Raw genomic sequence first — 23,967 nt, 5'->3', positions numbered from 1 at the left:
ATTTCATAAAATTAAAATTTGTTTTTATTTTTAAATGTGCTCCAGAGTTGCAACCTGGTATGAATGCTTACCAACACTATTAGGTACACCGTCTTGTGTACGTATGTTGCGTACCCAGATATTTAGCGAAATCAAAACATTGAGGTAATCTTGGAAAATGGATGAAAATAGCTTGATCTACGGACTGGAACTGCAGGCTCGCGCCTTAACACCTCAGTATGGAGAGAGCAACGATGTGTGCTTTTTCATAGCCACCAACTCCTTGAAACCCACGAACCAGGTGCACCTAATTCAGTACGAGGAGGAACAGGGATCCGTGCAATCAAAGGTGAAAATCTGGGCTTACCAAAGGATGTGCTAAGTATATATCTCCTCACAGGTCTTTGAGCATGCCCTGGGTGAAGTGTGGAAACTGAATAGTTGCCCGCGTAATCCTCGCCTGCTGGCCTCCGTCTACAATGTGCAAAAAGGAGCACAAGTTCTCACCAAAGCGGCTCTGTTTACGCTGCCCGAGGATCTCAATCCTGATCCCGAGCAGCTGAAGTCGGAGTACCTGCCCTGGGAACAGGTTGAGGTCCTGGAAACTGAAGCACTGGGCGAACGTGTTAAGACCATCGAATTCCATCCCAATCAGGACACCCTCGCCTGTGTGGTGGACAACAAGGTGGCTGTGATGCAGCGCGCTGAAGCCTCCACTCGCGTGGTGGCTGAGGTGTCGGTTAGTGGGTCCTCCAGTGGATCTGCAAAGCATACACAGCATTTCACCACCGGCAAGTGGTCGCACCACCATCAGGGACACCAATTTCTCACCCTCCAAGATGGCAATCTGAGTGCCTACGATGTGCGGGATACACAGCATTGTGCCTGGAGCATCAACGATGCGCATGGACAAATGGTCCGTGACCTGGACTGCAATCCCAACAAGCAGTGCCATTTGGTCACCGGCGGTGACGATGGTTACTTGAGAATCTGGGACTGCCGCATGGCCAAGGCTCCGGTTTTCGAGCGCTCCGATCATTCGCATTGGGTTTGGTGCGTGCGCTTCAATACATTCCACGACCAACTGCTCCTCTCCAGCTCCAGTGACTGCAAGGTGCTGCTCACCTGCGCGGGATCTGTGAGTTCAGAGACACAGGTGCAGGCTGGACTAGATGATTCAAACTTCAGTGGTGCGGATGGCGAGGAGAGGCACAAACTGTTGCCAGATGGTCTGTTGCAGACCTTTGATCAGCACGAGGATTCCGTTTACTGTGCCGAGTGGAGCAATGTGGATCCGTGGATCTTTGCTTCCCTCAGCTACGATGGCCGCGTCATAATCTCAAAGGTGCCCAAGCAGTACAAGTACCAGATTATATTTTAAGCCATTAGTTTCTTAAATTATTACACATATTTCATAGTTTAAACTAACTAAACGGATTGTGTCCTTGTATGTAGCAGGTTATACAAATATTAAACCAATAAGTTATTAAATGTAGACATATATACCGAAGGAGTAAAGCTTATTAAGAGCATTTGCAATGTTCAACCTGTATCCTCAGATGTGCAGTCGGAGGAATCATTGGGATTTGCAGTTTCCACGGAGCAAACTCGTTTGATCAGCTCGTTTTCGATCTCCACAGTGCCATTGTCCACTGCCTCCTCCATCTGCACGTACTCGATGGTGGCGGCACTCTTTTTGGTGGATAAGACAGGCTTTGGTGCAGCGGGCGCAGGTGTTTCTGTAGCCTTTTTGGCCTGGGCTTCCGTATCATCCTCGGCTTCCTCCGCCAAACTGCTTCTCTGCGGCTGAACTTCGGCGTAAATGGCGGGGAACTGCAACTGCAGCTTCTGCTTGATGACCCTTATCTTTCGAAATATGTAATCCAGATCCTTCTTCATTTCGCTTAGGCATTTGACATGTCTTTTGAAATCCTCGCTGGCACTTTTCAGACGACTCTGCGACAGGGCATTGCAGTTGAGCAGCATCTCGTTGGTCTTCTCAAAGCGCTGCAGCCTGTAGAATGTATTTTGTTTAATTAATATAATCTCTGTGGTTAAATTGCATCGCTTACATTTGCTTTTGAGCCCTAATCATGGTTTCCACATCGCCCTGATTCACCATTCCTGCGAGACTTTGAATAAAAGCCTCGGCGGCGGAGTTGCCAAAGCCAGTGAAGGACTCCAAGTCAGGAGTGGCATCAGCGGACTGATGCACATCCGTAAGGCCCAAGTGGCTCATTGTAGCCTAGAAATCATTTGTTTATATTCTGGGGACTAACAATAATTGATTTGTTTACTTACTTTTCAAGGTCTGTTTCTTTGAGACAAGCTGAACTCTGCTTTGTGTGCAGTTTCCTGGCAGTTTTATTTTTCATTAATTTGTGTTTACGTTTTCAAATAGATTTCATGTTTGTATCTATTTTAAAATTTCTTTTGGAAATTTATAGAAATTTATATATAGAAGATTTCTATAGGAAAAATAAAAAATATGTTCGTAACAGCTGATTTACTAGGTATTAACCAGTGCTGCAAAATACCAAATCGCAGAAGCACTGGCCAAATTAATTTTAAACACTTAAATGAAACACTTGTATGAATAACATTTGCCTGGTTATTTGTTCAAGAGTATTATTTGTTCAAGAATAACCAAGCAAATGTTATTCATACAAATGTTTGAAATGTTATAATATTTATTTTAAAATATTTATTCATAAAAAATATTTAAAATACAATATAAAATTCTTGTTAAGAAATTGATTACCCTACACTGAAAGGGTCATATATTTTTATGTTTATTCGTATACAAAGTGCTACTAAATTAATCACGAGCTGTAAGTAATTAAATAATAATCTATTATTTTGTCATAATTATATTAGTGAGCGAAATAGTGAGGTCTTTAATGTGAGTATTAAAAATTGTCTTAAATAAAGCCTGAAGAATGCTTAACTTACTGTTGGAACACAGAGTTACTGCCGCTTTTCATATTTGTTTAGGAAACATATTTTCTTGTAGCCCTATAATTCCCAACTAGTTCTGGTGAAGACAGTAAGGCATGTCTTCTAATTTAGAGTTACCGGTCGAGCAGTGGGTGTAGTGTATGTGTAGTGTATGTATGTACGTATGTACGTATGTATGTATGTACGTATGTATGTACGTATGTATGTACGTGTGTGTGTGTAGGTAAGTATGTAGGTATGTATGTATGTATGTATGTGTGTATGTATGTGTGTATGTATGTGTGTATGTATGTATGTATGTATGTATGTATGTATGTATGTATGTATGTATATATGTACGTATGTATGTATGTATGTATGTATGTGTGTATGTATGTGCTACTTGCACAAAGTAGTAAAAATTGTCCTAATTAAAGCCTGAAAAATGTTTTACTTACTGGCGGAACACATAGTTATTGCCGCTTTTAATATTTGTTTAGGAAACATATTTCCTTGTAGCCCCTTAATTCCCAACTAGTTCTAGTAAAGACTGTAAGGCATGTCGTCTAATTTAGAGTCACATAATATTTCAAGTAATCAAGTAATCATCATTTCAAGTGATGATAATATTTAAAATATCATAAAAAAAGTATCGATATTTGGGCAAAAACAATATCACGATATAAATATACAATTTTCAGAAAAAAATATCGATACATTGATATTTTGATATGTTATATTATCAACAACCCTAGTTTCTTCATTTATTCTTGGTTTAAACGTGCAATATGAAGCTTGCTCCGACTGTTAAGCTAAACAATGGCTACGAGATGCCAGTTTTGGGTCTCGGCACCTACAACGTAAGTTTATACTTATCATCGCTAGTGCTTATCAATCAAGAGACTGATATGTTCATGGAACATTCTACCTTTCCATTCCAATAAAGCCCAATTGTGAAATTGAAAGTTAATTATGTTATCTGTAGCTCAAGAAGTCTCGTTGTGAAACAGCAGTGTGCCACGCACTTGAAATGGGCTATAGGCATATAGACACCGCCTATTTGTACAGGAATGAAAGCATTATAGGCAAGGTTTTAGCTAAACTTATAGGCGACCAGAAACTAAGACGCGAACAGGTGTTTCTGGTCACAAAGGTAGGATATAGTATATATTGTTACCAGAACATGTATACAGATCGAAAATCAATATCCAATTAGCTGTGGGACATATATCACGAACCCAAGATGGTGAAACACGCCTGTGAAATGCAATTAAAGCTGCTGGGCGTGGATTATATAGATCTATATCTGATGCATTCGCCCGTGGGTGTGGACTATGTCTCAGATGATGATCTGATGCCCCACGAGAATGACCAGCTAAGAACCAAGTGAGTTTTGGATACAAGAAGCTTAATGCGGAGTAATCGAATTTTCTGAAACTTGAAACTGATCTTTGGAATTCGTAGCGATGTGGACTATGTGGACACCTACAAAAGCATGGAGCAATTGGTACATCTGGGACTGGTACGCAGTTTGGGATTGTCCAACTTGAATGCCAGGCAGCTGAAGAGAGTACTAGAACACTGCCAAATCAAGCCTGTGAGCCTTCAAATCGAATGCCATCTGGAATTGGTGCAAATCCCCTTAATTGAGCTCTGTAAATTCCACAACATCACGGTAGTCGCCTATTCGCCACTGGGGCGTCCCAAAGCCTGTAATCCTCTGCCGGAATACTATACTGATTCCAAACTACTAGCGTTGGCAACGAAGTACGGCAAGACTCCAGTTCAAATCATCCTACGATACTTGGTATAAACAATCTTGATATTGGAAAGTGAAGATATTTATGGCTAAAAAATAAAAATGCTTCACAGATCGCCATTGGCACAGTACCTATTCCAAAAGCTGCCCAGCGAGCCCATCTCGTCGAGAATCTGGATATATTTGATTTCCACCTAACGCCGGAGGAGTTGCTTCAGTTGAAGAGCTTCAATACAGGGCGAAGAATCTGGAAATTTGAAAAAGCCAAGAATCATCAGTACTATCCTTATTAACAATATATTATATAAATTGTAACAATATAAATAGAAAGAATCTCGTTAGTTAGTTTACATCGTTCCAATTAATTAGTTCAGTTTTCACATACTTGAGTTATTTTTTTAATTTAGTTATTACAACATTATAAGAAGTTATAAAACGTGAAAAAATTCACCTTCAAGTGCTTGCCAATTCATCATACATATATAAATATATTATTTTGTGCTAGATATGATCTGAAACCGAAGCAATGATATGAAAAGCGAACACGACAAGTAAATGCAAACAGTCATAACACATAAGCAAATTAATCTTTAAGTGCTTACCTGGCGAAATAATAATTTGTATTTTAAATCGTCTCATCAAAGATTATCGTATCTTTCCTGAGCTTTTCGACGTTGCTCAATCACATAACCTCGGATGTGGTTTCGATTTGTCATTTCTCTCACTCCGAAGTGCTTACAATGTCCTTTGTGAAACGAACCCGATTTTCTGGTCGAAAAAACAATAAACTGATCTCCAAAGCCGTCTTATAAAACACATAGTTGGTTCTGTCGAAAGAAAGAATGTTATTGGTGGATTTCATATTCTTTATTTGCAGTCTAAGGACAACGAAGGCGAGGCCGCTGTGAAGCACGCGATCGATGTGGGCTATCGCCATATAGATACTGCATATTTATACCAAAACGAGGCCGAAGTGGGCAAGGCGATTCGGGACAAAATCGCAGAGGGAGTGGTCAAGCGAGAGGATATATTCCTGGTCACAAAGGTAAATGACATGAATATGTTCTAGTTCTATCGATAAGATTATATTTTGTTGCAGCTTTGGAACGTTTTCCACGATCCTGAGCTCGTTGAGGGCATTTGCCGCAAACAACTGAGCAATTTTGGCTTGGATTACATCGATCTGTATCTGATGCACATGCCAGTGGGCTACAAATATGTTGATGACAACACCCTGTTGCCTAAGAATGAGGACGATGTGCTCCAACTAACCGATGTCGACTATCTGGATACCTACAAGGCCATGGAAAAGTTGGTGAAACTGGGGCTGGTACGCAGCATTGGAGTTTCCAACTTCAATAGCGAGCAGCTGGCACGTGTTTTGGCTAACTGCGAGATCAAGCCCGTCAATAACCAGGTGGAGTGCTCTCCTACCCTCAACCAGAAGGCTTTGACAGCCTTCTGCAAGAAGAACGACATTACTTTGACTGGCTACACGCCTTTGGGAAAGCCCAAACCGGATATCAAGAAGCCGGACTATATTTATTCCCCGGAGGTGGCTGTAATTGCCAAAAAATATAACAAGACTGCACCCCAGGTTGTCCTGCGTTACCTGGTAATTGAGTACTTAGCCGACCTCAGCGATAGCATCTAATTTACCTTTATTCCGCAGGTCGGTCTGGGTGTCATTCCCATTCCCAAGTCATCGAATACTAACCGAATTTCTGAAAACTTCGATATCTTCGATTTTGAGCTGACAACCGAGGAAGTGGCCGTTCTCGATGGGTATAACACTGGCGAACGTGTGGCGTCATTAAATTTGATCAAGGATCAAAACCACAAGTACTTTCCCTTTTCAATTGAGTTTTAAAACCAAAAGAGAGCCTTGTTGCTGTAGCACAAATATAGTACATACATAGTAATACATTTGTTACACGTATACACTTGTTACAATTTGAATGCACGAATATATGTACATACCTTCTTATACACACAAATCCGTCCAGTTGCCAACTATCCACACACCACCATGGAACGTGTTCCCAGAAAAGAGGAGCAAATGGAAGCATCGATCTTTGGCACGGCACGTTTGACATCCAAGCTGAAAGGTGAAAATGTTTGAATAAGACCAAATGAAAATATTACGCTTTTACGACCAATGGTAATGCGAATACGTTTTCTTAGAAGAAATTTGTCTGCTCTGCCTAAAATAGTTATAATCCTTTAATTTCCATATCATTTTTAAGGACACATTTTTGTTTAACAACGTTCTCGTATCAATGGATCTTACATTCTGATTTTTCGCCAAAAAATATCATGCGGAAGCTTTTATTTGCGCCAGAAGCATACATGAATCATAAAAGTATTATGGCTATTAGTTGATGTACCAATTACACCCGAAAAATAAAAAAATATTTTCGTAACAAGTTATTAACCAGTGCTGCAAAGTGCCAAATTGCAGAAGCAATGGAAAAATTAATTTTGAACATATTGCAAAAAAAAAAAATAATAATAATTGGCATTTATTACAATATTTGCTCCATCTAGGCTAAATAATCTTTTAATTAGCTTTTTAAACACTTAAAAATATTTCAATAATAAAGCTTAGCAAAATGGCAGGGGTATTTTCCTGCAAAGCCGTTTTGGTCACACTACGCTCACCGGCTTTCATATTTAGCAATTGAGTTTATTTATTCTTGGTTTAAACGTGCAAAAGAAGTCTCGCTGTGAGGCTGCAATGTGCCACGCCCTTGAAATGGGCTATAGGCATTGCCTATTTGTACATGAATGAAAGCATTATAGGCAAGGTTTTAGCTAAACTTATAGGCGACCAGAAACTAAGACGCGAACAGGTGTTTCTGGTCACAAAGGTGGGATATAGTATATATTGTTACCAGAACATGTATACAGATCGAAAATCAATATCCAATTAGCTGTAGGGCATATATCACGAACCCAAGATGGTGAAACTCTCCTGTGAAATGCAATTAAAGCTGCTGGGCGTGGACTATTTAGATTTATATCTGATGCATTCGCCCGTGGGTGTGGACTATGTCTCAGATGATGATCTGATGCCCCACGAGAATGACCAGCTAAGAACCAAGTGAGTTTTGGATACCAGAAGCTTAATGCGGAGTAATCGAATTTTCTGAAACTTGAAACTGATCTTTGGAATTCGTAGCGATGTGGACTATGTGGACACCTACAAAAGCATGGAGCAATTGGTACATCTGGGACTTGTGCGCAGTTTGGGATTGTCCAACTTGAATGCCAGGCAGCTGAAGAGAGTACTAGAACACTGCCAAATCAAGCCTGTGAGCCTTCAAATCGAATGCCATCTGGAATTGGTGCAAATCCCCTTAATTGAGCTCTGTAAATTCCACAACATCACGGTAGTCGCCTATTCGCCACTGGGGCGGCCCAAAGCCTGTAATCCGCAGCCGGAATACTATACTGATTCCAAACTACTAGCCTTGGCTAAATCATCCTACGATACTTGGTATAAACAATCTTGGAATTGTAAAGTGATGAAGATATTTATTGGCTAAAAAATAAAAATGCTTCACAGATCGCCATTGGCACAGTACCTATTCCAAAAGCTGCCCAGCGAGCCCATCTCGTCGAGAATCTGGATATATTTGATTTCCACCTAACGCCGGAGGAGTTGCTTCAGTTGAAGAGCTTCAATACAGGGCGGAGAATCTGGAAATTTAAAAAAGCCAAGAATCATCAGTACTATCCTTATTAACAATCAATTATATAAATTTTGACAAATTAAATAGTAAGAATCAATAAGAATTCAATTAATTAGTTTAGTTTCTTGCTTTTTTTATTAGTTTACTTAGGTATTACAAAATTACAAAAAGTTATAAAATGTGAAAAAATTGCCATAAAAGTGCGTGCCAAGCGTAATCATATATAAATATATTTTGTGCTACATATGATCTTCTAAAACGCGAACACGACAAACAACTGCAGTCATAAAACAAAAGCAAATTAACCTTTTAAGTGCTTACCTGGCGAAATAATAATTTGTATCCTAATCGTCTCATCAAAGATTATCGTATCTTTCCTGAGCTTTTCGACGCTGCTCAATCACATAACCTCGGATGTGATTTCGATTTGTCATTTCGCGACTCTCCGAAATGCTCACAATATCCTGGGTGAAACGAACTCGATTTTCTGGTCGAAAAAAACCATAAACTGATCTCCAAAGTCGTCTTATAAAACACATATTTGGTTCTGTCAAAAGGAAGAAGGTTAATGGTGGATTATTTGCAGTCCAAGGACAACGAAGGCGAGGCCGCTGTGAAGCACGCGATCGATGTGGGCTATCGCCATATAGATACGGCTTATTTCTACCAAAACGAGGCTGAAGTGGGCAAGGCGATTCGGGACAAAATCGCAGAGGGAGTGGTCAAGCGAGAGGATATATTCCTGGTCACAAAGGTAAATGACATGAATATGTTCTAGTTCTATCGATAAGATTATATTTTGCTGCAGCTTTGGAACGTTTTCCACGATCCTGAGCTCGTTGAGGGCATTTGCCGCAAACAGCTGAGCAATTTTGGCTTGGATTACATCGATCTGTATCTGATGCACATGCCAGTGGGCTACAAATATGTTGATGACAACACCCTGTTGCCTAAGAATGAGGACGATGTGCTCCAACTAAGCGATGTCGACTATCTGGATACCTACAAGGCCATGGAAAAGTTGGTGAAACTGGGGCTGGTACGCAGCATTGGAGTGTCCAACTTCAATAGCGAGCAGCTGGCACGTGTTTTGGCTAACTGCGAGATCAAGCCCGTCAATAACCAGGTGGAGTGCTCTCCTACCCTCAACCAGAAGGCTTTGACAGCCTTCTGCAAGAAGAACGGCGTCACTTTAACGGGGTATACGCCTTTGGGAAAGCCCAAACCGGATATCCAGAAGCCGGACTTTATCTATTCCCCGGAGGTGGCTGTAATTGCCAAAAAATATGGCAAGACTGCACCGCAGGTTGTCCTGCGTTACCTGGTAATTGAGTACTTAGCCGACCTCAGCGATAGCATCTAATTTACCTTTATTCCGCAGGTCGGTCTGGGTGTCATTCCCATTCCCAAGTCATCGAATACTAACCGAATTTCTGAAAACTTCGATATCTTCGATTTTGAGCTGACGGCCGAGGAAATGGCCGTTCTCGATGGGTATCACACTGGCGAACGTGTGGTGCCATTAAATTTGATCAAGGGTCAGAACCACAAGTACTATCCCTTTTCAATTGAGTTTTAAAACCAAAAGAGAGCCTTGTTGCTGTAGCACACATATAATATAATAAATTTGTTACACATAAATCTATGACAACAATTTGAATGCACGAATGTACATACCTACTTATACACACAAGGTCAGTGTGCCTTGATGCTTTATTAAATCCGTCCAGTTGCCAACTATCCAAACACCACCGTGGAACGTATTCCCAGAAAAGAGGAGCAAATGGAAGCATCGATCTTTGGCACGGCACGTTTGACATCCAAGCTGAAAGGTGAAAATGTTTGAATAAGACCAAATGAAAATATTACGCTTTTACGACCAATGGTAATGCGAACTGCTCAAACTTGGAGCTCCCCAATGGAGATCTGGGCTTAAATGTTACATCTGGTGAATACCAGCATTATTTCCATCATTTCTATAGTTTTTGAGACATTGATTGATGATTGTTTTGTGCACAGATTTGGCAAACTCTAGTGCTATTTTCGGAAGTGCAACAAGCTTTTCTACAATAATTTGAATAAAATAGAAAAAAAGGTGCGTAAATGAGAAATGCAAAACTATGTGGCTTTAAGATACATATGATATGATATTTAGAATACTGTTTCTTAGAAGAACTTGTGCTGATTACCAGCTGTAAGTCTATAATAGTTATAATCCTTTCATTTCCATATAATTTATGAGGACCCATTTTTGTTTCTCAACGTTCTCTTATCAATGCATCTTACATTCTGATGTATCGCCAAAAAATATCATGCGGAAGCTATTAGTTGCGCTAGCCGCATAAATGAAGCATGAAAGTATTATGGCTATTAGTTGATGTACCGAATTACGCCCGAATGGCTAATTATTTTTGGATTGCTGAGTACATTTTGGGTTAATCGCTGCCAGAGACCTTTGTAAATAGCACCTCGCCATGGGGTGACGTCAGAGCCAAATAAGATGAGCACGGACTGAATGAAATTGGGGTCGTCTAGCCTTTGAGCCGCCCCAAAGCAGCTGTGACTTCTGGGAGACTGGATGAGTGGTGGAGTGTGGCTCACTGCTGCTCCGCGAGGCAATTAGAGGAGAATCTCTGGCATGCGCCACCTTGACCCAGGCCAAGAATATCATAACAAGAAGACGTCAGCCTTTCGAAACCACTTTCCATGCAGATGGCATCTCCCAGCTCGGCTTGTGCTCCACTGAGCCGCTGAGCCGCTGAGCCGCTAAACCGCTGAGCCTCTCCACTCAACCAAAATGCGACTCAAACGATTGAGTGAGTGAAATCGCTTCGGCCGAGAGCGAGGTTTAAATAAATTTTCAGTCAAAAAATTGGCAGTTTCGCTCCAAGCGTGCCCACGTTCACATCACGTCGCCAGTTCAGTTGCGGAACTCACACGGATATATATATCTTCCGGCGATCAATTAGAGCCCGGAGTTCAGGCAGCGCGTATAAATATTGTTACATAAGATTAACAACTTGTGAAATCCACGCAGTGCCAGTGCGTAAAACCAAAAGTGAGTTGAGCTCAGAATTACCCCCCATAACGTCTCCAACTAGCGCCTCGCTTACAAAACCAAAAAGGATCCAATCGTGCATTATGTAAAGGCCCGAGAAAAGCTGGTGGCGGTGAAAAACTTTCGCTTTCACCCAAGTACAGCTCTCTGCAGCTGTTGCGCATGCGCAGATACATTTGCAGATTGCTACTGTTTGCCGGGGATTTCCAGGCCGCACTTTGTTGCACGGCAAAGTGTCGACTTGAATGGATCAGGTTCCAAAATAGGATATATTGGTTATATTGAAGGAAAATGGGTTCCTAAAGCGATTATATGCGATATTTAACTAGCTTTATATCTAAGTACAACCTTTTACATAAAGTGCCTTGTTAAATATCATAGAATTGTTAGTATCCGATAGATACATGATGTGCATCCTGATTTCAGTAAATTCTTATGTTAAATTTATATATTTTTTAAAGGGGTTTCTTAATAGGTTTAATTAGAACAGTATTTTTTGTTTACTTTGTAGATGTGCCAAAATATCACAAAGCAAAACTAATGTATTTCAGTAAATTAGAGATATTTTTGACATATTTTGCAAGCTCCATTTCAAGCTCTTTCAAGAATTTTTCCCGGTGTAGCACTTGAGCACCTTAGAAGCTGGCACTAAACTAGGTGCGAGGGTGGAGCCAAACGAAAATTGTATAGTTTTTTTTAGAGCCTTTTAATTGTGCTTTATTGACCCACTGCGAGTGCTTTGCGCCAGCCAATTATTTTACGGCCGATAGTTTGCAGCTCTTCGAGAGTTTTGTAATTCTGTTTGCTGGCTTAATTGCCCAGCCACAAGAGGCCCGGCCTACAAGGTCTTCTCGGCCGACAGCCGAAGTTGGCCAACACAACACCGTAAAAGCCAAGTGGTTGGAAAACGTACTCAGTGCAATGCAATTTGTGCGGTTCGCATATAAATATTCATGGCAAGTGGCTATTGTGCAATTGCCAGGGACACACCAATCGACGTGACGGTTTCCTTTGACCAACAGCCACGACCTCGTCGTTAATTCTGCAGAATGGGTGCCGCATATCTAGTACGAGTATGTCCACCTTCGGTGGCCAGCTTGCTAGTTTTCCAGCTTTTCAGTTACAAGTGCAGCCTAATGGCGTTTAAAGGCCCTGCCTTGACCAACGGAATGGGCCCCAAAGCCTTGGGATTGGAACGTGGTTAGCCTGGCTAATGAATTCCGCTCTCTGTAATCAGTGCCATTAGATTCTGACACATGAATATAAAGCGCTACTCATCCGGGGAACATTAGCGAACTGTTGTCGTAATTGTGGCAAAATGCAATCTGCATGATAATCCGGAAAGGCAGATGCAAATCGCCGAGTCGTAAATTCAACTGTTTGCCCATTCGTATCTCGAAATTGAGTCAAAGCAAACCAATATTGCCAATGTGCACGGTCATGGGGTGGGATTGGGCAAGTGCACGGCGAGAAATTTTGGGGTTTTTTTGCGCAAAAAACCTTGCTCTTGAATCTGCCCTAATCATATTTGTGGACAATGAGGCATGGCTGAAAAACACCAGTCATTCGATGAATACTCGTACCTGTTACGCCAAACAACATGTATTCGATAAGGGGATTTACATAAGATTATAAGGCATTAATAATAATAAGATCTTTGAGGTAATAGGTGAGATAATTATAGGGTATCAATCATAATCGTTTGGTTAATTGGATTGGATCTTCACTAGATATTATCAAGAATAGTGCAAGTCTTGTTGTTGATATATTGAGTGATTTGATATGACATCTTGATGGTTCACATTTTTTGAATGAGCAGTGCCGGATGCGAGTCGCAGTCATTTCTCACCGTGTAATGGGAGTGGACGGGGTCGAGTGGTGGGATGGAATAACCAGTTTTGAGCATTTCTCGGGCATTTTGAGCCTGCACTCTTTACTCTTACCAAAAGTTGGCGACTTGGTGTGCGGGATCGCTAAGACGGAGGTACTTCGGTTTGCCAGCTTTTATGCTGTGATATGATGTAACCGGCGGGCTAATTGGCGGATCGGAAAACGGACGCAACAGAAACGATAACGAAATTACAAATCGCATGTTTCACTGGTCCCAGTGGACGACAGACAGCGGATAGCGGACAGCGGACATCTTCAGCACGCCATGGTATCGCATGGCCCATAAATGATCGAGTTACCACAGCCCGGACTTTCATACTATATACATACCTATACTTATATTGGACGTATTCAAAGCGGGCAATTCCACACGTTCAATTTATTTTACTTCAGCGGTTCGATTGCGTTGGAAACTGTGTGAAGGCCATGAAAGTGAACAAACTGGTCATAAACAGTTTGTTGACCAAAAAATAGTTGGACCATCCAACCCAGAGCCAGCCCAGCCAGCCCAGCCAGCCAGCTGCCATCCGATCCGCAATTACTGGGCGGTTACTCCGCAGCCTGGCGCATCTTTCTCTCGACCTTCGTCGGGGTTTTTACGACTAGAAATTTAAATGGGCTCCGAAATGACAACACCCGTGGTGAGCCACCAAACATTCGATTCGTATGCAAAGCAGTCAGTCTGTCAGCCGGCGGATTGGATTTTGGGTCACGGTCAATGGACCTGTGTAAGACCAATGAAATGTAGTGAGGCGAAAAAATAGCGGAAATGCCAGCATCTCTGGGCGAGATTGGCCAACCGATCGCATTTGGCTGTGGGCAACTTTTTTGACTCCAACTGCCGAAGTAACCCACGCAAGCCATTGCACCCTGGTCGCTTGAAGCTATCGCCATCACCATCACCATCACCATCGCCATCGCCATATCCAGTTCCAGTGCCAGTTCGCCAGACATTGTGCAGTCAAGAGTCAAGTGGGATTAATTGGTATGCATAGATATACGAGTGATACTCGTATGGAGGAGCTGGTGGTGGTGGTCCAGTAAACTGCGCTGACCCTTGAGAGTTCGATGAATTTTAACATTTTGGATTGCACAACCGCCACCGACCAAGGGCAACCGGCCAATTATGAGTCGGTGGTGTCAGCCGTGAAGAAATCTGGCTATCTGGCAGCGGCCACTTAGCCACTTGGCCATTTTAGTCCATTATTTCGCTTACTGCCGGCCAAAAACTGCAGTTCGATGTGGTTAAGCGATATATCGCTTGGGAGGGAGAAATATTTAAGCTGGTCCATAAATTGCTTATTCGCATTCAAGCGATCCCAATCTAAGATAACTATGACTTCATTTTACATTCGTTTACATATATTTTCGTTCATAGAGTTCAAGTTTAAATCGGTAATTAAAATGAGGAAAACAACCCTATAGCTTTTTCAGCAAAGTTATAATTTTTACAGTAGTTGTAATTATCTATGATGAACACCAGGGCAGTAGGGGAGTAAGACTTAGTTTTTTTGTAAAATAAAAACGCAACTATTTTAAATAGTTATCTTAATAGTTGCGTTCAAAGAATAGAAATGAATAATACAAATGTTGTGTTTTTATTTAAATAAATGCATAGCATTCTTCACAAATCAGTAATCTTACTTAAATAAACCAAAATTCTTATGTACACATTTTCATCGTAGTTAAGATTACATCTTTTGAAATACAACACTCGAAATTTTATTAATACCTTTATGATTAAGCACGCATCCATGCATCATGAATTTACTATCATTTGGAGCAGTGTAATCAAAGGGAAATTCAGCAGGTAGATCGTAAACTTTTTAGGGAAATCGAGTAAACATTTGGCAGCTGTGCCCTAAACTAAAAGTGAAAGTGTTAATTGGACAGATAGCAATTCAAGCTTTTCAAGCCTTTAACCACTGAAATCCGTGACTTTATGAGTTCTGCTCTCTTGATTTCGACCAAATAAATTGCGTAATATAGTATTGAATCAAGACATGCCGCTTGGAGTGCATCGCTTGAACTTGTGCAATAGAATTTTGCAATTAAAACGTACGTATCTTACCCACTTTCAGTGCTTGAGACCGAGGTGCTGCAACAACCGAAGCTGAGCGGACCGGCTGCCAGTAGCGGCGGCGACTATGACTATCCGTACGTCTGCGGACTGAGTCCGGCGATGAAGCTGGTGGCCAAGGAGGAGCTGCACGAGGACGAGAACATACGGCGGCAGGCGCTGGCCCAGTTCCGCGAGTGGATCGAGAAGCATCCGCACATCCGCAAGTGCCGCACGGATGCCGTCTTCCTGCTGCGCTTCCTGCGCACCAAAAAGTTCTCCGTTCCTTCCGCCTGCGAAATGCTCGAGCGCTACCTGACCATCCGCCAGCTGTTCCCGCACTGGTTCAAGCAGCTGGACATCAACGATCCGGCCATCAACGAGATCTTCGAGAACGGCTACCTGGTGCCGCTGCCCCAGCGCGACTCCACCGGACGCCAGGTCATCTTCTCCGTGGCCGCCAAGTTCGATCCCTACAAGGTAAGGATCAGCAAGAAGTCAGATTATTCCCTATATTTAATATCGCTCCTATGTGCATTCCAGTTCACTTCGGTGCAAATGGCGCGAGTGCACAGCCTGATCTGCGAGGCACTCCTGGACGACGAGGACTCCCAGGTGGCCGGGTACGTGTACATCAACGATGAGAGTGGCATGAACATGGGCTTCGTCAGCCTCTGGTCTCTGACCGACCTGCGCAGCATTGTCAAGTGCATCCAGAACTCGACGCCCATGCGGCACAAGGAGACGCACTTCGTCAACATTCCCCACTACGCCAATCGCATCATCGAGCTGGGCGTGTCCATGCTGAGCGATAAACTCAAGAAGCGCATCATTGTGAGCTCATTTTGCTTGACATTATGTTGCACGTGCTGACCATATGACTTCTTCCTGCAGGTGCACAAAAATGTTGACATCCTGAAGACGAAGATTGATCCCGCTATCCTGCCTAAGGAATATGGTGGCACCGTGCCCATTGCCGATATGATCGCCCAGTTCAAACAGAAGTTGCTGCAACGCCGGGCGGCAATCCTTGCACTCGACGACATGCAGATCGAGATCACCAAGGATGCGGCCAATTTCGCAGGCAATGATATCGGTGACATCGATGCCGGAGTCGTGGGCAGTTTTAGGAAACTTGAGGTGGACTAGTGCCCACCTTTGAACAATCCCGGTTCCGTAGGCTAAGCTAGGATAGGTCAGGATACCATTGAGACAATCGACAAGACGCGCGGGCATGCACACTTCGTACCTATTTAAAAGCATCACCACTAAGTTGTATAACTACGGTCTCGCAGGAACTATGATCCCTCCAGTGGGTCGTGTTCCTCCAATCCTCAGAAGCCCATAATTGCTGGGCCTGTGGCTGAGTTTCCCTGTTGTATATTCCATCCATGCGTTACGTTATGTTAAATGAATGTCTATTTAAATATATGTATATACTTATTCTTGTGAATTTGAATCGAATGTCATCAACTTCTTGCTTGTTGACCCAGTTGTTTTCGGCCATGCGTTTGTCATGGTAAAGGATTTGAGGGGCTAAATACTCTGAAGCACCTATACTTTTGTTAGTAAAAGATATCTTTTAATCGGACTTTAATGCAACACAACCTTATTGTGTTAGAACAATCACTTATCGTCATTTATGTCGAGCTTAAGAGAAATGGCAGCATACATATATTTGTACTGGAAAAAAATATCAGCAGAATGGCTCTTTTTTTTCTTTCGAAAGTTTGTAGAAGAAGATGGAACTCAGCTGCTTTACTTTTTCGCTTTTTATTGGGATCTTTTCATACAGTCACGTTCATAAAATAATATGTTTGTTGATGCCCAGGTTTATTATTAGTGGGTCCTAAGGATATTGTAAATATATTAAATTAACCCAACTGTTACCAAGTAATGCAAACAAATCGCAAGTAAATATCCCAACCATTACCGCAGTCAATATTACGTACATGGCAGTACCTATGTAGTACATATAATTTACTAAGATAATACGTATGATGATGTTCCTAGGCCGCATCTAGAAACTACGCAGACCGTTTATAGGACGATACTGGGGAGCACCTTTGCCTTAACTCCAAAGTTACTTGGTAAAACAAAAATAATGGGTATCGGTTTGGGTTTGGTATTAGGTTGTGTGTACCTAAGCGTACTATGTGAAATATTTGTTGGGGCATTGGTTGGAGTATTGGCTAAGGTATCTGGTAACCGTAATGGAACACATTTATGCTAATGGACGATTTATTGAGGAGTAAGAATGAAAGATGATCTATTATTATTGTTACTCACTTACAGTTCATGAACGTATTTACTGTGCAAACTGTAAGAATGGCAGAATGGTAACGTGAAAATTAAATCTACAGCGGAGTTGCTAAGTGGTAAATTGTGCGGTGAGATGAGCGAAGGAAAAAAGTCGTTCCGCCGATCTTCGTTTTCTCAAGAGGTTTGTAATAGGTTGTCTGTGGCTGCTGTTCTTTTCTTTAGCGGTAACTATGACACAAATGGCGTTGAGAGAATCTGAGTGCATTCTACAAGCACAATAAGAGAACAAAAGTTCTTTGGCTTTAGGTGTGAGCGTTTGTTTGTGTCGACACTCGTGCTCACAAGTGGGGTCAAAGAAATACCATTTATACTTAGTTACCAGTTAAATAACGAATTACCTTCTTGAAACATAGGTACACATCTAGTTTCTATGAAGGGCAAATACTTCTATGTACCGAACCTTAACTCCGAATGACAGTAACTTCCGTTTCCTTTAGTGACATCTGTGAAAGATGCTATATTTTTACCCGCTGCTGTACGTGGAGCGCGCGAATGTGTGTCGGCATTATGATTGTACGCTTATTATTGTGGCCGCATACGAAGTAATTTCCAAGTTAACTTTTCAGTTGAGCGCTGGAACAGCTGAAGAACGCGAGCGTCCAGATCGGATCGCCATCCGAATTCGTTTCAGAATCATTCAGATTCAGGTTCATATTCTCGTTCTCGTTCTCATTCTCACTTAAGTTGCTAATTGTCGCGCCAAGTGCTCTGCTTAGTGTGCTGACCCCAAACACTTGTTGACATCTCAACATCGCGAGTTGGGCAATTCCGCGCAATCCGTTGGTTTCTGTGATCTAGTTCGGATTTTATGACCGCTTCTTCTGGGAGATGGATTCGTGAAGTGCATCTCTTGGCTGTAACCTCTCCAAGATACTTTTGCACACATCCATAAGATAGAACCGCTCGCGTATCTCATTCCAACGGTCACGATTACCTATTGGGATTAGGATTGAGATTGGGAGTGGTGGGGAGTGAGCTTTGCGGTGCAAAAGTTTCCAGTCATCAGCTGTTTGGGGAGCTTTGGTGTTTATTTTCCCATCTCCAAGCTGAGAGCACTGCACTTTGCTGAGGGAGAGAGATAAATATACAGAGAGAGAGAGAGAGAGAGAGAGTGGGGCAGGTTTTATCAGTTTGAAGTACGATTCATAGCGATAAGGAAAAGTCGGCGGCGGGTGTTAAGTCACTTACACAATTTATCGCTTCTTCGCCTTTGCGCAATCGAATGGAAAAGCGGTTGGCATTCCATTCCCGGTTCAAGTAGAAACCGGAGCACACGGACGTCATGAACAAACTACGGGCCCTGCTGCCCGGTCAGCACTCCGGCTCCAATGGCGCAAACCGGCACTCCGTAACTCTGGAGCCGGAGATCGGATTCCAGATCACAATCGACAATCCGAAAAGCAGTGATCAAAGTAAGGGCTCCACGGCGGTGCCCGAACTCAACGTCCACCTCATCGCCGCGCGACATCTGCCCTCCCTCTTCGGCTTCAAGATCGTCCAGGGGTATCAAATAAAGGTAAATTAGTGCTAATTAGTCACGATATGAGACATGCCACGGAAATAGCCTGAGATAAAGGCACTCAATTTGGCAGATAGGAAATTGCTTTGATTCTCAAACAGTTTTTCACAGCGCAGACCGTAGTATCCTATGGTCTAACAGAATCCTAACAGTATTACCATGAGAAAATCAATCAAATAAACTCTTTTCTACCAAACAAAATTTATCAACTTTGTTAGCAATATATAAACTTTGAGATAAAAGCTTTTGCTTGGCCAGGAGAGGAATAATAACTTTTTATATTCCAAAGATGAGTAGATCTTTCTGACAACGGATGACTGTCATCCTAAAAATATTCTTATCATCTAATAGTATTTTCATAATAATAATAAAATTTAAAAATGATTATGATAAACGTGAACTTTTTGTGGCCAGCACTTGAACAAATAAGTTTTGTTATATTTTATTGTTTAGAAAACATACGATTTTTTAGATATGTTGCCAAATAAACAATCAATTGAGATCAAATGAATTAAGTCGAATACTTTTGAGTTATTTTCCTATCTCACTTCAAAGACCCTCAGCTCATTCCATAATTTATTTATTTGTATATCAAAATATTTTAAATTTCTCACCTTCCCGATCCATAGGTAAAGCTATTCCCCGGATCGAAACGCTTGGACAGCAGCATTCAGACGAATACATGGCCAAAGTTCAATGAGAATTTCAAGTTTCCCCTGGTGCCAGATATCAAGTATGTGTGATATGAAAGGAATTAGCAATATTATCATTCAAAATACTAATTGGATAGATCCTCCATGAAGCATGTGGCCCGCCGACCCGCAAATGGACAGGCAAACAGCGCGGATCAGGAGCCAGATCAACTCTTCTCCGGCCAATTTGTGGTGTTTACGGTCTACGCCCTGCTGGTCCTACCGGCCACAGTAAGTTGGCCATAACTAGCTCACTAACGTGGATTAAATTCCCTTCCTACCAGAACTTCAATCGCTTTAACAAGACATACCGCTCGCTAAAAGACAGAAGCACCAGCTTCGTGCAGCGTTTCATGGATCCCACTGCGGGTGCTCCAAGTGAACCAAGGACTGAAGCTGGCGGAGGACCAGGTGACGAGGGAAAGGGAAAGAAGATGTCTGAGAGCTCCGCTCGGGATGCGATGCCCCCGCTGACCATCAGTGAGTCGCGCAGGAATATAGGTAATGTATCCATGTTGGCTAAAAGCAACTGCTAAGCTGTGCAAGCTAAACACCATTTTACAGCATACTTTTGGACAAATTTCAAATTTCTCAATAATGTTATTGGCCTAGAATTTGCGATAGTAAGGGGTATATATTCATTAATGATCAGTAATGATCAGATTACTTTAACTATAGCATACCATAAAAGATGCGACTTGTTTAAATTCCAAGTCAGCAAAATACACTGTTTGATTTGTTTTGAAACCCTCCATTGGCACATTGTGTTATATCTTTTTGTCAGATATCTATAATTTTTTGTTAAATCTCTTTGTCATATATCAATATCTTTATCATACGTATATCTATAGTTTTGTGTCTTCTCCGCCCCAGGTTCCGTCACCTGTTACCTGGAATCGAAGCTCTTCCAGCGCAACAGCCGCACGGGCTGCTATTCCACGGAAGAGTTGTGGCTGCCCATAAAAGATATCACCACCACGGTGGCCAAGTCGTCACCCAGCAACAACAATGTGAGTAGGAAAACATGTGTAGGTACCTGACCCAGAGCATTGCTAAACAAGTTCACCCGAAATTGGTGTTACAAAACAAAATGCGACATGGGGCTCCGAGTGTTTTCAAATGTAATGGAGATGTGTGCCCCTTAATTGTGCAAAGTGAAAGCTTCCCGTTTGGTCGGGAAAACTACAACAACACCGCCACTATAAAATTTAAATGAAAGCAACTTTTTTTAATTGCAACCAACAAAAAATTAAACATTAATGTGTAAGCTGAGTCAATATTATGCCGGAAAAAATGAATTAAAAGCCAACCCTTCGCGTTTTTTCCCTCACCTAATGTGGCGATATCTGAATCACCTATGTGTTTGAACCAATTTTCAGTGTGGGTCAATTTGGCTTTTAATGATAAGATAAAAGCAATGCGATTTCAATTTGTTGACAAACCTTATAAATCCAGAGCTTTGAAAGCCCGAGTGGGTAGCATATCGTCAGCATTTTGTTTACGAAATCCCATTTCTGATTAAATATCTAGTCATAAATGCATATATTCTGAGTTAAATGAATGGTGCGGTTTATGGGAATTAATTTCTAAGATATTTTCCAGTACATTAGTATTATTATTTTTCAGTTGGTGAACTCCACCAAGGGTGTGGTCGAGCTGGCCCTCGAGGTGCGAGATCTTCTGGAATGCCTGGAATCACCTGTGGATACTTCACTGCCCCCTGCCACGCCCTCAAACACGCCCACTACGCCCACGCCACCTGCCATCCATGCGGCCAACAATTGGCAACGGATGACGGCAGAAGTGAAGCGAAAGATGGGCATCAGCAATGCCGGCAACAGCGACTCCGGCAGATACCTGCTCCGGGTGACCACCACACGGATGCGCTGCTCCAACAAGGTGAAGGACGAGCTGGAGGTGACGGCGAGCTCCGGTGTTTATGTGAAGACCACGGCCTTCGAGCACGGCATCTACATAGATGCCTGGAAGTCCCCCATCTTCTTTCCCTCACTCTCCACTAAATGGGACGATGGCTTCGGCGAGGGAACGATAGACATTCCGCTCCAGAGACTCGATCAGTTGGAGAACATCGTGCTGCGCATCACATTGGCCACCAAGAAGATGGGCAAGAAGCTGGTACTCGGCACCGTCATAGTCGGTGGTGGACAGCCGGGAGATACGGGCTCCGAGCAGATGCGTCTCATCCGGGAATCCCCGCCAGGCCAGCGGGTGGCCGCCTGGCACTGTTACCACTAAATCGAACTCAGAGCTACACTCCAAACTAAATGTAAATAGCAAAAATCTTAAGTTAATTTATATAGAAATTCCTGTCTGCTGTATGCATTTGCTTTTCGATCGTTAAAAATATTAAATTTAATTGCGAATTGTAAAATGCTTCTTTGGGAAAGTTTGGCTCATTTGAACGTCCATGGAGTGTAACACTTGGTTTACTGCCCGCAGTTCATTGGTAGTAGCTATGCAGTGAAGAAAATTGTGCTGTTGTTGATTTTGATTTTTGTATTTGAAATTAACAGCAGAGTTAAAAAAATTCTGGAATTCAAAAATGTAATCCCACCAGCTGAATAATGGGTACCAGTTAGTCGAGAAGCTGATTATGAGTTAATGAGATCCTCTGCATAAACAAAAGTAACATTGGTATCGAACTGGATTTTTTTGTCGAACATCCACATTAAAGTTAATAGGTCATATAGGTTATACAATTTATAGTTAAATTTATCCAATTTAAAAGCGCCTAAGTACTTACGAGGAATGATAATGTGTGGTTTAGGTTGGATAAATCCTTGAAGATATCGAACAAAAGGATGCAAGTAACCAAGGCTTAAATCCGTTGGCCTTCTTAAGCAGCTTGACATGAACTTTTATGTTATTGGCCGGATGTAGAACAGTTCCATTTAGGTTGAGTATGACCTTCTCACGACTGATCGCATTCAGGCGACAATAATGGAACACAAACCACGATTGATTGCGAAATTCGTAACTTAAAGACGACTGCATCCTGTGAAAATTCGATTCTTTTAGTACTTAGTAATACTTAGCAGTTCTCAGAACTCTTTTTACATTAAAGTCAACGATGAGAATGAAAACTGCTACGCAGAGAAGACTAGTAACTAGCTTTGACAACATGGTACTAAATCTCCTTGTTATTTATGCTGATTGTATTTTATGCTTAATAGAACTTCTAATCGATGTAGTAATTTTGTCAGTTATCTGTGTAATTTTGTAATCTAAATGATTTTTTGAATGCATAGTTTTGATTTATTAAAAGTAAGGCACCCCTTTTTTGAGTCTACCGAAAAATTCCCAATTTTTGTTGGCTATTTGAAGAACCAACTAACCATTTGGATACAATTTGATTAACTTTTATAAATCATTATTAAAAATAAATTACATTAATATCTTCCCAAACTATACATTTGTTTGTTTAGGCTGTAATTATTTTCAAATTACATCATAGTTATTAGTAAGAAACAGTGATAAACAAATATTATCAGTAGGGCTGCAGAAAACATTTCTAATTAGAGGCAGCTGAAATTGCTTTGCTGTACATATTATCTTACCCGTTACTAATATAGACAAAGGGTATACTACATTCGATCAAATATATTTGACACTTTTTACATTGGCTTGATATTTGAATAAACAACGTTGAAAAGCGTGAATTCCTCAAAAATATGATATACTGCTTTTTTCAAAGTATTAACTTTTAGCTGACTAACGAGTATCTGGTAGTCGAAGAATCTCTTGTTCTAAAATAAAACAGTTTATTTTCTTTATTAAATTTTGTTTAATTGTATCATTTATCAATAGTGAACATTTTTAGTTAACAGATTTGCTATTAAGTTTAACATCTGAATTTTTCTCGGTGTATTGGCACTTTTCCTATTATTCGCATTTCGCAGAAATAGTGGAAGCATTTGTGCGTCTGCCTGGGATTTTCGAAGCGATTCGCACATTTTTCACCCGGTTCCAGGCCACTGTGCACGGCCAACATGTGTGTGGAAAAGTCAACGGCAACGCGACGTTTTTCAGCTCGCCG

At 41.6% G+C, this 23,967-nt stretch overlaps 7 protein-coding genes, 2 long non-coding RNA genes and 1 pseudogene across 16 annotated transcripts; 6 read left to right on the top strand and 4 right to left on the bottom strand.

Moving 5' to 3' along the window:
• The first annotated feature begins 78 nt into the window (after nt 1-78).
• Nucleotides 79-1,482, top strand: LOC6544926 (EARP-interacting protein homolog). The gene is made up of 2 exons (XM_001972509.3): nt 79-328; nt 380-1,482. Exons 1-2 carry the CDS (start codon nt 158-160, stop codon nt 1,358-1,360), a joined length of 1,152 nt encoding a protein of 383 aa, XP_001972545.1. The 5' UTR covers nt 79-157; the 3' UTR covers nt 1,361-1,482.
• On the bottom strand, nt 1,337-2,536 carry LOC6544925 (kxDL motif-containing protein CG10681). The gene is made up of 3 exons (XM_001972508.3): nt 2,281-2,536; nt 2,052-2,224; nt 1,337-1,993 (listed from the first exon to the last, which is right to left on the bottom strand). Exons 2-3 carry the CDS (start codon nt 2,216-2,218, stop codon nt 1,522-1,524), a joined length of 639 nt encoding a protein of 212 aa, XP_001972544.1. The 5' UTR covers nt 2,219-2,224; nt 2,281-2,536; the 3' UTR covers nt 1,337-1,521.
• Nucleotides 2,537-3,486: 950 nt separating this feature from the next.
• Nucleotides 3,487-6,599, top strand: LOC6544924 (aldose reductase). 3 transcript variants are annotated; one of them, XM_001972507.3, is made up of 5 exons: nt 3,487-3,776; nt 3,902-4,069; nt 4,133-4,302; nt 4,381-4,723; nt 4,789-5,119. In XM_001972507.3, the coding sequence occupies exons 1-5, from the start codon at nt 3,705-3,707 to the stop codon at nt 4,966-4,968; spliced, it is 933 nt and encodes a 310-aa protein (XP_001972543.1). In that variant the 5' UTR covers nt 3,487-3,704; the 3' UTR covers nt 4,969-5,119. The 3 variants fall into 3 exon arrangements, with proteins under 3 accessions (XP_001972543.1, XP_026832506.1, XP_026832507.1); XM_026976706.1 differs by having other exon boundaries at nt 3,719-3,776; nt 3,863-4,069; XM_026976705.1 differs by lacking the exons at nt 3,902-4,069; nt 4,133-4,302; nt 4,381-4,723; nt 4,789-5,119 and adding exons at nt 5,553-5,720; nt 5,775-6,290; nt 6,348-6,599 and having other exon boundaries at nt 3,493-3,776.
• LOC113563883 lies at nt 4,838-7,167 on the bottom strand. Of its 4 annotated transcripts, none has more exons than XR_003407659.1 (4): nt 6,966-7,167; nt 6,656-6,879; nt 5,127-5,502; nt 4,838-4,922 (listed from the first exon to the last, which is right to left on the bottom strand). It is a non-coding gene; the product is annotated as an uncharacterized LOC113563883 (long non-coding RNA). The 4 variants fall into 4 exon arrangements; XR_003407660.1 differs by having other exon boundaries at nt 6,656-6,776; XR_003407657.1 differs by having other exon boundaries at nt 6,656-7,167.
• A 2-nt stretch (nt 7,168-7,169) lies between these two features.
• On the top strand, nt 7,170-10,053 carry LOC113563691 (annotated as a pseudogene).
• Nucleotides 7,555-8,456, top strand: LOC6544922 (alcohol dehydrogenase [NADP(+)] A). Its single transcript, XM_026976707.1, has 3 exons — nt 7,555-7,778; nt 7,857-8,174; nt 8,244-8,456. Coding segments are annotated over exons 1-3 (462 nt in total). The 5' UTR covers nt 7,555-7,635; the 3' UTR covers nt 8,245-8,456.
• Nucleotides 8,338-10,073, bottom strand: LOC113563884. 2 transcript variants are annotated; one of them, XR_003407661.1, is made up of 3 exons: nt 10,048-10,073; nt 8,692-8,917; nt 8,338-8,377 (listed from the first exon to the last, which is right to left on the bottom strand). It is a non-coding gene; the product is annotated as an uncharacterized LOC113563884 (long non-coding RNA). The 2 variants fall into 2 exon arrangements; XR_003407662.1 differs by lacking the exon at nt 10,048-10,073 and adding an exon at nt 9,797-9,879.
• Nucleotides 10,074-11,249: 1,176 nt separating this feature from the next.
• Nucleotides 11,250-16,841, top strand: LOC6545012 (clavesin-1). Its single transcript, XM_001972503.3, has 4 exons — nt 11,250-11,428; nt 15,400-15,857; nt 15,921-16,211; nt 16,272-16,841. Coding segments are annotated over exons 1-4 (1,005 nt in total). The 5' UTR covers nt 11,250-11,427; the 3' UTR covers nt 16,527-16,841.
• Nucleotides 16,842-17,937: 1,096 nt separating this feature from the next.
• Nucleotides 17,938-22,289, top strand: LOC6545011. 2 transcript variants are annotated; one of them, XM_015157682.2, is made up of 6 exons: nt 17,938-19,215; nt 19,848-19,951; nt 20,009-20,141; nt 20,216-20,411; nt 20,784-20,920; nt 21,537-22,289. In XM_015157682.2, the coding sequence occupies exons 1-6, from the start codon at nt 18,982-18,984 to the stop codon at nt 22,164-22,166; spliced, it is 1,434 nt and encodes a 477-aa protein (XP_015013168.1). In that variant the 5' UTR covers nt 17,938-18,981; the 3' UTR covers nt 22,167-22,289. The 2 variants fall into 2 exon arrangements, with proteins under 2 accessions (XP_015013168.1, XP_001972538.1); XM_001972502.3 differs by having other exon boundaries at nt 17,939-19,215; nt 20,195-20,411.
• A 182-nt stretch (nt 22,290-22,471) lies between these two features.
• On the bottom strand, nt 22,472-23,054 carry LOC26526117. Its single transcript, XM_026977425.1, is given in 4 exon segments — nt 22,472-22,674; nt 22,677-22,733; nt 22,736-22,919; nt 22,989-23,054. Coding segments are annotated over 4 exon segments (459 nt in total). The 3' UTR covers nt 22,472-22,522.
• Between the last annotated feature and the right edge of the window lie 913 nt (nt 23,055-23,967).

This window comes from Drosophila erecta, unplaced genomic scaffold (genome assembly GCF_003286155.1).
Source record: "Drosophila erecta strain 14021-0224.00,06,07 unplaced genomic scaffold, DereRS2 tig00000021-arrow-pilon, whole genome shotgun sequence".
NCBI classification, from domain to species: Eukaryota; Metazoa; Arthropoda; class Insecta; order Diptera; family Drosophilidae; genus Drosophila; species Drosophila erecta.
This window is presented reverse-complemented; position numbering and strand designations above follow the sequence as displayed.